Source organism: Psammomys obesus, unplaced genomic scaffold (assembly GCF_907164565.1).
Source record: "Psammomys obesus unplaced genomic scaffold, mPsaObe1.curated_primary_1811, whole genome shotgun sequence".
Lineage (NCBI taxonomy): Eukaryota > Metazoa > Chordata > Mammalia > Rodentia > Muridae > Psammomys > Psammomys obesus.
This window is the reverse complement of record NW_026595981.1, coordinates 20629667-20646653: the sequence shown is the minus strand read 5'-3', so window position 1 is coordinate 20646653 and position 16987 is coordinate 20629667. Positions and strand designations below refer to the sequence as shown.

General features: G+C 43.5%; 1 protein-coding gene across 1 annotated transcript in view; it reads right to left on the bottom strand.

The window, feature by feature from the left end:
• The window catches only part of Skap1 (src kinase associated phosphoprotein 1), a 281034-nt gene that overhangs the window by 243744 nt on the left and 20303 nt on the right, over positions 1-16987 (bottom strand). Inside the window, exon 2 of the mRNA XM_055620131.1 lies at positions 14789-14894. Coding sequence (XP_055476106.1) covers positions 14789-14894 — 106 coding nt within the window. The remainder of the gene's footprint in view (positions 1-14788; positions 14895-16987) is intronic.

The window sequence follows — 16987 nt, the reverse complement described above, 5'->3', positions numbered from 1 at the left end:
ATAAACAACTCACCGACAGCTACATCACCAAAGACGCTGACTTTCCCTCAGGGAGCAGCCATCAACTGCCAATAGTTCCCTTAGGAAGGACCTGACCAAGCACGTCCCTTGAGTGTCTCCCCCATCCATGACTGATGGGCCTAGTCTTGTACCTGACCCATGAATATACAAGCTATGAGTCCGTGTATATTACGGCCCTGTCATGCCTGTGATGGTTGGAATAAGAATGGCTCCCGTGGGCTTGCTCATGTAGTTCAGTGCTTGCTTGGTCATTGAAAAGGTTTAGGTGCGGCCTTGTTGGAGGAAGTGCGTCCCTGGGGGGTGGGCTTTTGGCATTTCATAAGCTTAACCCAGGCCTAGTGTCTTTTCCTGCTGCCTGTGGATCCAAATGGAGAACTCTCAGCTACTTCTCTGGCACCATGTCTGCCCATACAGTGCCATGCTCCCCACTGCCATGACAACGAACTAAATCTCTGAGACTGTAAGCCAGCCCCAGTCAAATGCTTTCCTTTATAAGAGCGGCCATGGTCATGGTACCTCCCACAGCAAGAGAACACCAACTAGGACAGTGCCAAGGATAGGGTTTCACAGCCCTCTGCCCTGTCCTCCAGGTCTCACAGTTTTTCCACTCCCTCTTCTTCAGTGTCCCCTAAGTCTTGAAAGTGGTGATATATGTGGTTGTCCCATCATGGAGTTAGCACTCAGCAACCACTTATTCTCAGTCCCACGGCGGCTGCAGGATTTGCTCATTTCGGGGGGGGGGGGGGGGGAATGAAAAAGTTAGGAGGAAATTACTGGACGGGACTGAAAACTGAACAACACGAAATTTCTTAACTTTCTAGATGAATCTGTATTTTAAAAGAGGATGTTAAACATCAGTGATCCTCTAAGTGGCAAAACCTCCGCACACAAAAATAAATTAAAGCCAAACATTTGAGGCCTCCTAAGAGAGACATCTATGAGTGGGGTGTCCATGATGCCTCTGGCCGCTCCGTGGTCCCAGAGCTGCTCGGAAGACAAGGATGTTCCATGTGACACTGTCTTGATCACCTGGCATTGAGCCCAATGTAAACAAATAGCCAATACATGTTGTTAAGTAAATTAACCACTTCCACCCTGTAATCTTCACCCTCTGCTTTTAGTTCGTTCCGTTTCTCTTTATGACCAACATAAAAATCAATCACGGTGACTGATGTTTTGAGAAGGAGGAAGTGAATGGTTTACTCAAACCCCAGCACTTGGAAAAGTGGTCGGACAAATACAGATGCTTTGCTAAATAGGCTTCGAGAGTGCTGCTAATCCCCTTCTAATGAAGAATTCATCCTGTGTTAGCTCAAAGGGATAACAGCTCAGGAACGGAAGTTGCTCTGTCAGTGATACCTCATTTCATGTGGGCTCTGACAGTGAACTTCCTTTACTTGAAAAAAAAAAAAAATCCCCAACACATTTTAGAACAATCATCACCGAGTAGTCAAAGGACAGCATTTCACATGACTCAAAATGAATTTCATTTGTGTGTGTGTTTTAAGGCCTAGCGCAAAACACCTCCAGACACAGCTGCTTGTAAACACAGAGGGCCCCAGGCCAAGCTGCACAGCCATGGCTCATCTTCTCCAGCTCCGTCCGCCTCAGCACCACCTGGGAGCCACATTGCTTTCAGGGCTTCCATCCCTGCCCCCTTTTAAAATCGTGAAGGACTTTAATATTATGAACTTGTTATTAAATAAATAGTCACCGTAGAGAGTTAGAAAATACAAACAAACAAAAGGTTAAACTCCACTTGCCAGAAATTACTACCACGGACATTTTGACCTTTTTATTTGTTTGTTTTCAGAGATTTTTTTTTTTTTCACTGTGAGATTTAATATATTTTTTTCAACCTACGCTTTCACTTATAGACTGTCGGTCAGTATCGGTGACTGTCCTGTAGCATGGATGATTACATTACCGTTCTGGGAAAAGTTTGCTCTTTTAACAAAATGGAGGAACAAAAGAAACTGGAATAAACTAAAATGGTGCTGAGCCAAGGCAGAGAACAAAAGAGGATTATGCTGACATGATCATGGTGCACATCTTTAATCCCGTCACTCAGCAGACAGGAGAAGGTCTGTGAGCGTGAGACCAGCCTTAGCTGCATAGTGAAGCCCTGTTTTAAAAAGAAAGAGAGGAAGGAAGGGAAGGAGGGAAGGAAGGCAAAGATGGAAGGAAGATAGGAAAGGAGGGAGGGAGAGATTAGACAATACTCCTGAAGGTTAATGGTTAGCCAGTGACAGAAGAGCTACAAACAGGGACATGCATGGAGGGTGAAAGTCGGCAGGCCTTGTTGAGAGAGAGAGAGAGAGAGAGAGAGAGGTTAGGAGTGACTCCCATGACTCTGAAAGCCTAACCTAGGGATAACACAGGAAGACTCAAGGGTGAGTGGAATACAACCAGGCCAGTCTTGGGCACTCCACGGTTAGGAATCTTCCAGCAACAGGAACAGAAAACCTGGTTGTCAGGGGTTTAGACATGTAAAGAGGGGGCTATGTTGCCCTGGGAAACAGAATGTCTGGAAACCCAGCTCTTCCCACCTTCCCCAGTTAATGCCAAGAGCAGTGTCTACAGATTGCTGCTCTATGTCAATCTCTCAGGTGTAAGGACTTTCCTCAGACAGACTAGGAGGGGCCTTTGCCTTACATTTCTGTCACCCAAAGTACGTTCCCTAGAAACCCTAGGACAACCAAAATAAAATGGTTGACATCATGACTCATCCCTGGAAGGGCGGAGTGTGGCTGCCGAGTGGGAAACAGGAGGGGCTCTCACAGCGCTGGGAAGCCTGAGGCACCATGAAACACCCAGTATGCTGCCTGGTGCCTCAAAGATGAAACTGTGGCTAAGCCGGGGCGGGGTGGGAGTGGGGGACAAGCCTGGGAAAAAAAAGAGTCGGAGGAGGACCGAGAGGAAAAATGGGCTCAAGTAAGAGCCTAAAGAAAGAGCCCAGACACAGTGAAGGAGAGGGAGGCTCAACAGTGGGAAGTTTCTGAGCAAGGGGAAGTAAACCAAGCTGTCAGATGCTTGGAAGACCAAAGATAAACACGGGCAGCATCATCCGGATGTGGCAAACTGAAGTGACTGAGCCATCGGGAAAGTTTTTGGTTTTTTTTTTTTTTTTTTTTTTTTTGAGCAGAAGCTACATTAAAAGGCGGTAAATAACTGAGGGTGTACCAGAGAAGAGGAAACCAGAAGACGACGGTCTTGACTTCAAGATGTCCCCTCTTCGTCACATCTCTTTGAACATCAAGCAAATGTGTGTAACGTGTTTTTAACCTGAGGGCGGGTCTCAGCACATCTGCGTGACGTTCAAATTGATGTGACCTGGAGGGGTCAAGCTGAAAGCAAAAGAGGTGGGCAGCGGCAGGAGCAGAGTAACCATGACATGGTGGATCAACACTTCAGTCCCAGGCAGGGCACGGTGGTGCGCTCCTTTGATCTCAGTCCTTGGGAGAAGAGGCAGTCAGCTCTGTGGTTTTAAGGCCAGCCTGGTCTGGTCTACACAGTGAGTTCCAAGTCAGCCAGAGTAAGACCCCATCTCAAAACAAAACAAAAAAAAAACAAAAAAACAAAACAGGTAGTGGTACCCACAGATTGGGGACCCGATGGGGTCTGGTTGCAAAAGGTCATGAGTTCAAAAGGATGCAGGGGAGAATTCAGAAGACAGCCATCAGGGAATAGAAGGGGTGACAGAAACAAGGTGTACCGATGACTAGAGTAAGTAGCTAGAGGCAGAGGGCTGGTGATGAAGGGAGTGGCCAGCGGGTACGCTCCCATGGGACTTCAATATGCAGGGGAGAATCTTGCAGCTTTTCATCATAGATTCAATCAGAACATTAAATAAACGTCATTAGATGCAGATTCCAACTCAGTAGGACTGGTGGGCTGGACCCTCAGACTCTGCATTGCCAGGTTTCCAGGAGAAGCAGAGAGCTAAACATGAGCCCTCGCTTCATCTTCTCTATTTTCATCGCTCTGACACTCTTCCGTCCATCTCGTCAGAAACTTTCTATCCGCCTATCCATTTTCTAACTTCATATATTTATAAAGATACGATTATAAGATCATATATTTTTACAACCATGTATTTACATTTAGATATAATCTCTATTTGTAAAGAGCACGGAGCGGGAGGTGGGAGGCGTGGAAAGGGGAGCAAGAACGCACAGAGTAGTTTCTTCTGGGCAACTGTTAGCTAGGCACACTCCCCCAAACTTGTCAGACAGCTATGTGGTGTGATTAAGTGCACCTGAGGACCCCCCGATGCTTCAAACAGGGCACCTAAGTATTCAGTAAGAGGAGAAGAAGCTGGGAACAGCAATTAATTCTGGTTATACCATATGGTCGTACAGAACACTGGCTGGAACCTGAAAACTTAATTTCACCAGAGTCACACTTACTCTGAATTTTAATCATTTTTTTTTTGTATCAGCAAACATATGTCTGCCAGCCTGCTCCATTTACACGAAATTCTGAAGCGTAATCACGGCTCGCACCCCAAAGTGATCGCTTTTCCCCAGATGGACTTGAGCTCTCTCTCCCCCAGGGTTCTCACAGCAGAGTAGCTGCTGGCAGCTCCTGTTTCATCTCTTTGTTAAATAAAAATCTCCTAACAGGTTGTTTTGTTTTGTTTTTTTTTTTTTTTCAAAATATTCTTATTTCATTTTATGTATATGGATACTTTGCTTACATATAAGTCTTTAAGCCAGAAGAGGGCATAAGCTTTCCTGGAACTGGAGTTTCAGACAGTCTGTGAGGTGTTTTGTGGCACTGGGAATTGAACCTAGGTCCTGGGAATTGAACCCAGGTCCTCTGCAAGAGCAGCCCAGTGCTCTCAGCCCCTGAGCCACCTCTCCAGTTCCCCCTGAAGTTCTTTCAATAAGTAGTATCACTTCCATCCCCTCCTTTTGCATCAGCATCCTATAGCGTCGTGAGTACAATATCTTCTGGTCCTGCATCCCACAGCCCTGGGCCTGCCTCAGGAGCCCTCCTCCCTGGGATCTCCCAGCAGAGACGCTCACGCTCATGAAGCCATTTGCTGCACTTTGCTTCTCCCGAATGGAGACGTTATCGGTTTTCGAGGCAGACTCCATCCCTGTCCTCTCAGAACCGGCATACCTTCATCTCCTGTACATCTAATAACCTCAAGATAAGGACAGGAAAAGAATCGGTTTTGGTTTTGTGAACGCTCGTCTCCGGGTGCTTGAGAGACCGTCCTAATATCCCCCGAACATGTTTTAGTGATAACATTTACTGCACTTGGGGCCAAAATGATTTTCTGCCACTTTCAATTCTAGTTCAATAAAAGAATAAGGGCTTTGTTTCTGACCTCTGTCATTTTTAATACCATAAAATGATTTAAAAAATGTAAAATTGACTTCCATTTCCTACTGGACTACCAATCTCATATTAGCTTTCCTTTTATCAAATTTATGAGAAAAGTCAGAAATTGCCTTTCCTTAAAAAAAAAAAAAAAAAATCAAAATTTCAAGATCTCCTGGGCAGAATGTTTGAATTGAATTTCAGCTCTCAATAATTGCTGGCCTAGAAGTTCTGAAGAAGTATAGAAGTTAGCTACTTTCTGTTACTTATCTCAGTAATAACAACCTAGAGGGTTACCCCTGAGCTCAAGATCAACCCAAAATAATAAGGTTATTCCTAGAAAACCATCACTCTTAAAAACCTCAGATATGTGCTATTACATTTCAAATTAAGGAAGTCTGTGATTTTTCTGGGACCACAGTGAATAAGGCCAGTGGTTTCTAAATGGCTAAAGACAAACCAAGTGTATATTTTATAATGTTATATAATACACTGTATATTTGGATGATACCACATTTAAAAAAACTTTTAAATATGCATAAGAGTTGAAAGAGGCCCCATATCTGGCCACAACCTAAACTCATATTTCATTGCTTATTATTTTTGCTTGGTTACATAGTATCCATCCATCCGTGTTAGCACTGTAGTTTATTCCATCCACAAACACTTTGGATGACTATAATTAACTAGACTTCGGCAATTGTCAATAATTCTTTTGAGCCAATAATCTTTTGAAAGACACCATTTCATTTTTAATGATTTAGCTGAATAAATTAACCAATTAGACATCCTGAATTCTACATCTTAATCTTTTATTAATTCCGCCACTTTGAGTAATGTCCTGGGCATCGCTTCTCTCATCAACAAAAACACAAAAGCGCTTGGTAGATATGATAAGTCCCAAATCGCAAAATGTAAAATGGGCCTTGTGGTTAGGGTAGGATTCGCAAATGAGTCACTCGTTAATTAGAGAAATAGCTAATTGGAGGGCATGTGAGCACAAATGGTTTTTTTGTTTTTTTGTTTTTTTTGTAAATTATAGTAAAAACCTTTACAAGACGCACAAAGTCAAGAGGGAGCTTGAGTCTAAAAGTTTCATTCTTCCTTCCTCTTATACCGGCCACAGCGTGTTCCCAGCAAAACTGTTGGAAGCTGCGTTGACTGGGTCACTCTAGGTACAGATCCCATAGCTCACGGCACTGGCATCGTATTGGAGTCTCCTTGCTTTTCGAGACCATAATAGTTCCACTGTCTTGTAAACTCCCCACTCATCGCCTGACCACACCAGTTGCAGACAGGGGTAGCTGTTCCCCCCCCAGGCTGTTCCCTTAAACCGATTTTACCCCCCTTCAGAAGTTTGGCTCTGGAAGGGGCACTCTTTGAAACCTGGAAAATCAAAGCCATTGCCAGACAGCACTGAGCATTTTGAAAGAAATATGAAGAAAGGACCTCAGCCCTGGGGCGACAGGCTGAGATCTTCCCAACCGGGTCAGCAGTTGGTCTGTAAAACATCCCCATTGCCAAGGAGCTGGTGACAACTTGCGTAAATCAAAAAAAAGAAAAAAAGAAAAGAAACTTGAAGCCCTGAGATAGCTCATTTCCATTTTAAATGCACGGGGGTTAAATATGGATATGAGCAGGCACAGGCTCCTGTGGGATTGATTTTTCCCGTCTTCTCTGAGCCCTTTGCCGAGCGTGATAAGGACCAGGTTCATTATCAGCCCTGCTAGCACTGCACTTCAGGAGACAAGATGAGGCTCCACGGTGGGAGGACAGATCCACAAAGAAGAACTGACTCCAGCGCTCGGTGCGATGATAACTCCACGTTAGGCTCAACTCATTTTAAACAGAATCATGAAACCCAATGAAATCCCAAGAAGTGAAGTTTCCTCAGTCATTTTTTTCAGACTGGAAAAAATAAAAATAAAAAAGAAAGACAGACTAACATAGTGACATCCTAAAAGGAATCAAACAGAGCTTTCAAGGTCTGGTTAGCAATGCTTGCTTGCTTTTTAAACACACAATAAACATTTTTTTTTTCTCGTAATAATGCTTGCATTTTCATAACATTTGTTTTTATTATAACAATAGTAATAAGAAGAAGACTCCGAAAGGCCATCTGGAAAGGGAGCTAAGGTTGTCACTAGAACCTTCAAGTGAGTTGGTCAAGGTTATAGAAAGAACATCAGAACAAAGGGCCTGGCTCCTGTCAGTTGGCGTGAGCTTTCTTGTGCCTCCCTCCCCTCTGCTCAGTTTCACTGCCACACACAAAGTGGTTCCCGGGTGGGTCCATACCAGAAATAAGGGAAGCATGCAAATTACAGAAAACCACAACCAGGAAGGCTCCAAGCCACAAGGTTCCTGGAAACCCACAATCAGATGAACGGTAGAAAGGCATTCCCCCCCCCCCCCCCCCCACTGGCCTTTGATAAGCAGAAAAACACAGCATAGCTCTGGGACAAAAGTCTAGCTGGGGACCTAATGAGACTTAAATCAAGGGCAAAGCAAACGGTCATGAAATGAAGACGGCGCTTCCATACAAATGCTCTTCTCACACAATGTACGGATTAAGGATCTCCACGAACAGACAATCGGAAAGCCTCATGCATTAAAAATTTGACACTGAGGATTTTCTGAGACAAAGACAAATCCACACCAAGTAGATAATAGGAAGGTCCCTGGGTGATAATGAAGACTCACATTCTATGAAGAGGAAAGCAAACCTCACAGACCTGACTCATTAGCTGAGAGGCATCGTTCAGCCTATGGAGGAGATTCTAATGGCTGAGCCCACCTGATGGGTACAGGGCATCACCTGCCTGATGGCTGTGTCACACTGCAGAAGCCTTTCTCCCGCTGTTCCTTCCTCTCTCTCTCTCCCTCTCCCTTCCACCCTTCTCTTTTTAAGATGGGGTTTCATGATGTTGACCAGGCGGGCCTCAAAAGCCTGGGCTCAGGCTCTCCTCCTGCTTCAACTTCTTGAGAGGAGCTGGGACTATGGGGCATACATGGCTGCATGCTGACCCTAGATGATCTGGGAATCACTATGATGCTAAGTCTGTCTGTCTGCCTCTGCCTCCCTAGGCCTGGAATTGTAGAGGTGCCTCACCCAGCCAGCTCCTTTTTTTATTCTTTTTTGTTTGTTTGTTTCATAATTTTATGTGTGTATTTACTCTGATCCTGACCCCACCACCACCATGCCACCGTTCTTCTCCTGTGTACCTTTCACCTCTGCCTCCTCACAGGTCCCCTTCTTACGTTCAGGACCTTTTTTCCCTCTTTATTCTCAATGGAACACATTTTTCTGTGGAAGGAGCTCAGCGCCCGGGAAAACTAAAAGCGCCTTTTCCCTGAACTTCAACCTAAAATCCTAAAGACACAAAATTAAAAGATCATGAGCACAGTTTTATTACAGGTTAATTATTCTGAGCTACTAAGGGCTCTGTTCCTTATTACCTGTAAAAGCATTGTCTCAGAAGACATTTTCTGTCTTCCCAATTGAAAGTCTTAAAGGAACGCCTTGGGTCTGGGTGGGTGTGTACAGCGCTTTGGCAGGAAACCCTGGGCTCAGTTCCCAGCACCACATGAAACCAGGTATTGTGGCTTATGCCTGTAAGCCTCGAACTTGGGAGGTAGATGCAGAAGAATCAGAAGTTCAAGGCCATCCTCAAATACATAGCAGCTTTAAGGCCAGCCTGGGCTACGTGTGACCCTGTCTCTTAATAATAATAATTGGGCCAGCTCAACGGCATGTGTACTAAAATCGGAATAAGATCAGCATGGTCCCTATGACCACAGATGACATGCAAGTTTGTAAAAGATCCCAACAGAGAGAGAGAGAAAGAGAGAGAGAGAGAGAGGATAACATTTTCTTTAAAAAAAGAAAGTCTGGCTGGGCAGTGGTGGCGCACACCTTTAATCCCAGCACTTAGAAGGCAGAGGCAGGTGGATCTCTGAGTTCAAGGCCAGCCTGATCTATAGAGTTCCAGGATAGCCCAAGCTACACAGAGAAACCCTGTCTTGAAAAACAAAACAAAACAGAACAGAAGTCTGATTATTTGAGATTGATCCCTGGGAGCCACATGGTAGGAGAGAATCTACTCCACAGATTGTCCTCTGACCCCCACACTCACACCATGGCACAACATGACATTATGTACACACACACACACACACACATACACACACACACACACACAAATAAATAAGGTGATAAAAAGAAATTTCTTCATCTAAACTGTTTTAATCTTATTACTTAGCATGAAAAATATGAAACTCTTATCACATCTCTGAATTATTCGTATAAAATATTTATTTTATGAGATGCCTAAAGGGAAAAGCTTCTACTCACTGATAACCATCACTGTAGCCCTATGTAAAAGGAAAGCAACGGGGTAATTTAACCTTGGAGCCGGTCTCAAACACCTCCCACAAACGAAGGCATAAATAAAATAAACGCTATTATCAAATTAAAATGAGAACTATGCTCATCAAGGTTGCTTTGAAAGGACAGGAGCTTTCTCTAACAGGAGCACCCCATCATCAGATAAGCTTCCCTCAACTTGAGCCACAAAGCCAGCGGGAGGGGATGGCGAATCAGTCTCAACTGCGGTGAGGTTCAGATTGTGAGAGCAAAAAAACCCCTCAGTCCCACAGAAGCGGATTCCCCAAAAATCTTCACACCACTGTGAAATCTCTGTGCACACTCACTGGATGACAAAAAGCAAACACAGACACTTGACACATAATTCGCCAATCAGTTGAGAAAGAGCCTGAAGTTTTGGTCAGGCCTTTTTTTTGTATGTGTTTATCTGTGATGCGGGAGACAGAACCCAGGGCCTCGTGAAAGCTAGGCTCTGTCACTAAGCTCCACTCCCAGCTGGCCTCCCACCTTCCTTCCTTCCTTCCTTTCTTTTCTTTTCTTTTCTTTTCTTTTTTTTTTTTTTAGAATTACAGTCATTAATTTATATTTTTACTTTGTGTGAGTGTTGGTCATATGCCGTGTAGAGGCCACGGGACAACATTTGAGAGTCTGTCCTCTCCTTCCACTATCTGGGTTTCTAGAAATTAAGCTCAGGCTGTCAGGCTTGGGGCAAAGAGCCTTTACCCACTCAGCCATATCACCAGGTCATTGTGCCCTCCTGCCTTCCCTTCTAAATAGAAGAGAAGAAGTCAGAATGGAAAAAAAATTTTTTTCTTTTGTTTCTAGAGGTGGGTATGTTTGTTTTGGTTTGTCCTTTTTTTTTTTTTTTTGAGAAAGAGAAAGAGAAAAATGTGTGTGTATGTGTGTGTGTGTGTGTGAGAGAGAGAGAGAGTGTGTGTGTGTGTGTGTGAGAGAGAGAGGGTAGAATTAAAGAAAAGAGAGATACCAGCAAATGTTTAAACTTGTGAATACACAAATGTCCAAACAGGACATTAAACATTAGTTTTCTGGTTTTGTTTGGTTTGTTTTTTGTTTCTCTGTTTGCTTGCTTACTTTTGTTTTGGTTTTTCCAGGGTTTCTCTTGTGTATTCTTGGCTGACCTGGACTCTCTTTGTAGACCGGGCTGCCCTTGAAGTCACAGAGACCCGCCTGCCTCTGCCTCCCTGAGTGCTGGAATTACAGGTATGTGCCACCACACCCAGCTTTTTTGACAAAAACAAAAACCCTTCATTTGAATGTGTTTTGTTTGGGGAGTCTGTAAACTCAACAACCAAGGAAATTAAAACTTCGTAATTAACAATATTTGCAGTATACCACTTTAAAGCCCTTGCTGGCTCTCAAGAGTTTTACCAGACTGTTTCTTTCTATGATACAAAGATGTCAGAATCATAGATATTGTCAGATTCAATCTGATGATCAAGCTAAATTCATGTTAAGCAGAAAACAAAACCTAAATTCCCCTGAAATAAATTTTGAAAAATGTTACGAGAGTTCTGAGAATAGTGTATCCTGTTTCATACAGAGTGAAGCGCTAGCCACCCACAATGAAACCTGTTTTAGATATGTTTCCTGGCAATATTTTAAATGTATTGAGTTTTATGGAGTTTGGGCCATAAACCTGTTACACAAAGTTATTTCTTTATATATATTTTTTTCCATTTAAACATCTTATAAATCCAGTTGTCTGCTGTTGGAACTCCTTCGGTATTATTAAGTTTCACAGAAGGAAACAATACACCGAGTTTGTTTCCGTTGGCTCTGGCGCTCACTTCCAGAGGTAAGCATGTACGTGAGGGGTCCCCAAAAGGGCCATCAGGAAAGGATTTATCCCCATCTCCATGATAAAAATCTTCGGGTTTTCATCCCTTCCTTCACTCTCTGTGTATCATTGCTGGCAGATGGCCTCCTCCGGATCAAACGAGGAAGAAATGCCCTACTGTTTCTCCTAACGAGGAGGTACGTCATCGAGTTTCTGTACGGGGATCGTGTCTGCTTCATCCCAGGTGCCTCACATCTGGAGCTAATCCTGCAGTGAGCACCACCACAAAGCAGGGAGGGGCCTTTGCCCGCCTTCCTCCAAGCATGCTGCAGGAGCTCCATCAGAGCCTGTGGCAGCTGTTAGTCTTGAGGTGAAGAGGAGGAGGTTTGAAGGACAGAACGAAAGGCATAGCTCGGGACATCAAATACTGCAACAGAGCTCATTTTCCCTGCAACTGTAGAAACTGCCGTCTATATCTGTTCAGTGGTACCTGAAGAACAACATTATCCTTCCCTGGCACACTTTCAAGCACAATAAGGCAGCTGTAGACACAGAGATTCTATTCCATTGTTGCTTGTGAGTCTGAGAAGTGAGCCAAGAGCTGTGATACTGATACTGATGTCAAGGATACTGCTGACTCAACACAACTATCATTTTTCTCTGGCCAGTCATCCTGGACATCAGGAAGGTGGCAAATAGCACATCCCATCGGTAGTGATGGAGGCAGATGCTCCAAGCAATCCCACGACCATGGCAAATACCACTGAATTCTGAGCTAGCCGTTAATACCCAGGACCAAGGCCCTAGAGTTTACCAAGACTCTCAGGCAGGAAGTTTACTTCCTTTCACCCTTGTTGTTCCCTAGCAGTGCAACACTGAAGAAAGAGTCAAGGAACCCAAGTCACGAAACAGCAGAGTAGGAATATGTGCAAATTCATACGCTTTACTGTGGCTAAAAATGGAACATTTGAAAATGACCTCCAATAACTCTTGTGTTGCTACAGAATTTTGCAGGTATAATTAACTCTCAGATTAGACGATTTTTGACATTTTTTTCTTCCACATCTTACTTTTGGGGGGGCTTAGAGACAATTGCCATGCCATATAAGTAAATGCAGGCATCTTTACAAACTCTCAGTATTCTGAAACCAATTGGCATTAATCCCTAGAAGCATCTAATATTGGCAAGCCACAGATGGGACTACCGAGGTGACATGGCTGAAGAAGATTCAGAAAGACAAGGAGTCCATTAGCAACACTGTGATTGAAGAGGTGGATGGAAGACGGCCTCCCAGTTCTCCTTAGAGGAAAGTTTTTCCTTTCCCCATTTTCTTGTGTGGTATCTAATCTCTGAGTCCTCATTTCCTCAGCCATCTGATAACTATAAAATTCTAAATAAAGTGTCATCTTTCTAGCAACAAATCAATGAACAGAGAGTTCTCATCAACCTACAGACGCTTCCAAAAGTGCCTGCTGATTATTTTCAAGTGTCTAACCCACAAACCATGTGGAATGTTCTTTGGAAGCTTTCTTTATTCCAGGAGGAGAGAGGCTGTGTGTGTGTGTGTGTCCATGTGTTTCAAAAGAAGATGGAGAAGTGATAGGAGGGGGTCTGCAGAGATGGCTCCTTGGTTGAGAGCACTGGCTGTCCTTCCAGAAGACCCAGGTTTGATTCCCAGCATCCACATAACAGCCTACAACTGTGTGTGACTCCAATTCCAGGAGACCCAATGCCTCCTTCTAACTGCTGCGAGCACCAGGCACACATGTGGCCCACAGACAGACATGCAGACAAAATACACAGACACAGAAAATATTTTTTTAAAGGAATATGAAATATGAAATCAACAGTGGGGTGGTCACAAATTATCTTTTCGCTGCCCATTTAATGTCGAAGCTTAGGTCTTTCCTAATGCTATAAGTGTATGTATAAATGTGTGTATTTATCTACGCAAATTGACAAAACTGTATTTGCATTCCATATCACATATTTTATATCAACAGAACAACTCTGTTCCCTATTATATTCAGGGCTTCCCTCTCTCTCTAATAGAATTTAAAATTCCACTTTTATTCTTTCTACGATCCTTATGGTAATGCAGAGGCAAACTCACGAAAATAAAGAAAATCTATGGGTCATTAACTAAGCCTCCAAGTACATCGCTAAGACTAAACGTATCTACTAATGAAGTAACGATATGCAAGAGTTTGATTTCAACACTTCACAGCCTACCAAAATTTAGACATTCCCACTTTTACCAAAAAAAAAAAAAAAAAAAAAAAAAAGTAACCCTCTTCAGCATTCTGCTTGTTTCAATTATTCAGGGCAACCCAGGCTGATAATTACACAGTCCCCAGTTGCTGAGTAAAAGTGATGCTTAATTAGCCAGCAGGAAAGGTCGATTAAGATCCAGCAGGGCACCTCATGAAGGTCTTTCCCACTCCTGCAGGGAGCAGACTCCGACTGTGCCCTTCCAAGGGATAGAATTCCCCGTGTCTAAGGGTTTTCCACCGGTTTTGGAAGTAGAAGCTCAGAATGATCCGCCATGCAGGTCAGATCCCGGCCCTAACCCTGCGGATGCTCTCTCAGAATTCTCGGTTCAGGCGTTCTGAATCGGGACACCACAAAGGGCAGAGGAAACGTTCTAAGGTCGATGCTCACTCAGCCGTTACCTTTATGTAAAGCCGGTCAGGAAATGGATCGTAAAGGAAATTTTGATTTCTCCTTCCCCTAAGGAAGCGTGTGCTCCCAGCATCTATCCGCTGCTCACATTCGAAAAACGTGCAAATGAGATTAGAGCTCCTCATCTTAAAAACTTAATGAGCACAATGTTCCTCCCCAGTCTGGGGCTAATGTATACCAGCACGGTCAAAGAATCGACTAGCCAGGCCTGATGATTCTAACTTTACTACTGCAGAAGGGAACGTGAAAGCAAAGTCAGCGCCAAAAACATGAAAATCCTCTTCTGCTCCCTAACCCTCCTCGTTAGTTACCTAAACAAGCATAAATGTCTCAATGTCACCATTATTCGTCTGCCATTTGTTAGCCACAAAGGTGGTCACTGAGATAAAGCCCCCGAAACCGAAATCAGCCTGATTATTTTAAGGTAGTTACCAAAGCCTGTTTATGTTGGTATCCGCACCTACCTCCAAATCAATTCATAAATTTCTGCCAAGTGTGAAAACCTGTGGCAGATGCCACTGTCCTCAGCTCATACTCCGGTAAGGGAGGGATGAGGCTGGCTGATACGAACCTGGATTTGATTTGCTGGAAGCCCCGGAGAATGTGGTCTCTCTGGTCCTGCGCCCCGGCAGTGAGGTTCTCATTCCGCAAGCCTTCTGCCAGGAAGTCTTCAGTATCTAAAGGAAAAGAAAGAGGTGGTCAGCAGAAGATCGGTGAGAGAGGGGAAAGGACAATTATGAAAGCTTGGGAAATGGATGTTGTTTCTCTTGCAAACGTTACATTAACAGACTAAAAGAATCATACACTTAATAACCGAGATGCTAAATTTTTATTAGTTACAGCTCGCCATCATACAGAATAACTAAGGTTTCATGCATCCCTATAAATGACAAGTTCTAAAAAATCCGAAGCCTCGCTGTGAATTCAGAAATCTGGTGCATATCTTAACCACAAGAGATAACTGTTTTTGAAACCATTTTTTAAAGCAATGCTTACATGCTTGATGGTCACTGATGGCAGGGGACGGGTTGCCAATTTCACAAACTTATTATAAATAAGTCACAGAAGGTCACAGGCCAATAAGAGTAGACGAGAAGTCCCGGTAATTGCAGCTGAAATAAAAAATAGAGCTCAACCGCAAAAATCAAGAACAAAAAAGGGCAGGCATTCAGAGGAGAAACATTAATTAGGAGATACATCATCAATGAAGATGACAAGGCAACCAAGTGAAGGAGCCCACACGGCAGAGAAAAATGCGTCCGAGAGAGGGAAATTGCAATTAATGTGAATGTACATTATAAAACAGGAACATGATGGAAACACACACAACGAAGCAAATCTTGTTATGGAGAAGGAAGAAGTTTGAAGGTACGCAAATTTTCGAAGACAAAATACATCGATAGCCATTACAATTGCCAGACATATGAGTTACATGTCTTATTCTCCATAATATGTTTATCATCCCTAAAAAAAAGATAAATAATATAGTTAAAAGTCTCTGCCTCCAAAAAAAAAAAAAATAGAAAAAGAAATTGTACCCACAATATGAAACCGCGTCACCGAAATAATGCAATGTACTTACACAGCTGGGTCATGTAAGTACATCTAAACATTTGTTTTGCCCTCAGATTATTCAGTAATAGCAAACAAAACAGTGCTAGGTAACCATCACCAGGGACTCTGGTGAGACACAATGCCTGGGAGACTGAAATGTGTTCGAAAAGACCCACCATCAGCAGCTGACCCGGAATCACACAGATGATAGGTGTCACCTGATGGGTTCCTGGGGGGGAGGGGTGAAGTTGAATTAACAGGCAAAAAAAAAAAAAAAAAAAAAAATCAAGTGGTATCTGAATTGCCATCAGTGCGGCGTGTCATGTTAATAGGAGGGACAAGAACATACAACTTTCTCACGAGCTGCGGAAAAAGCATTTGGCGAAATGCAGTGGTGCCTTGTGATAAAAAAACAAAAACAAAAAAAACCTCTCAACATAGCTAGGAAAAGAAGGAAACGCCCTTGGCCTGAGAAACAGCTGCCGCTTACACCCAAACACTCGGGGCAGGAAGTGTGCCTCACCAGCATAGCCTGCTAGGGAAGTGTGAGACCCAACACAGCAAACAAAATGGTTTTTTTTCTTTCTTTCTTTTTTTTTTAATTCTACAGTTACCCTCGTATTTAATGGTGAAGGACTGAATGCATCCCTCCCTGTTCTAAAGATCGCCAACAATTGTCTTAGTGATACCAGCCAGGGAAATTAGACAAGACAGCGAAGTTTAAACACCCGTATTGGAAAGAGTAAAGTAAAACTATGTCTAGTTGCATCTGGCGTGTTCTTGAAAACCCTAAGGTTTGCTGAGAATCCGCTAGGATCAACAGGAGGCCAACATTGCTTATTATGGTATAATGCCAGTATACAAGAATCAGCTGTATTTGGACGCTGACTTTTGGATACGGACGTTTGTTTTTTTTTCTGTGCTTGGAATCAAACCCAAGGTCTTGCAGGTGCTGGGCGAGAATCCTATCCCCGAGCCGCAGCACCAGGGTCAACGAACTGTATCAGCAGTGAATGATTCAAAAATGAAGTTAAGAAACTTCCATTTAAAATATAATTTAATTTCTGAAAAAATCAAGAATTTGCAAGGGCTGGGGGAAGATGGTTCCGTAGGCACCATCTTGTCACAGAAGCACAAATACCTGCTCTTGATCCCCAGAACCAATGTAGAAAGCTGGGTGTGATGGCCTGTTCTTGTAAGCCCAAGGCTGGGCGTG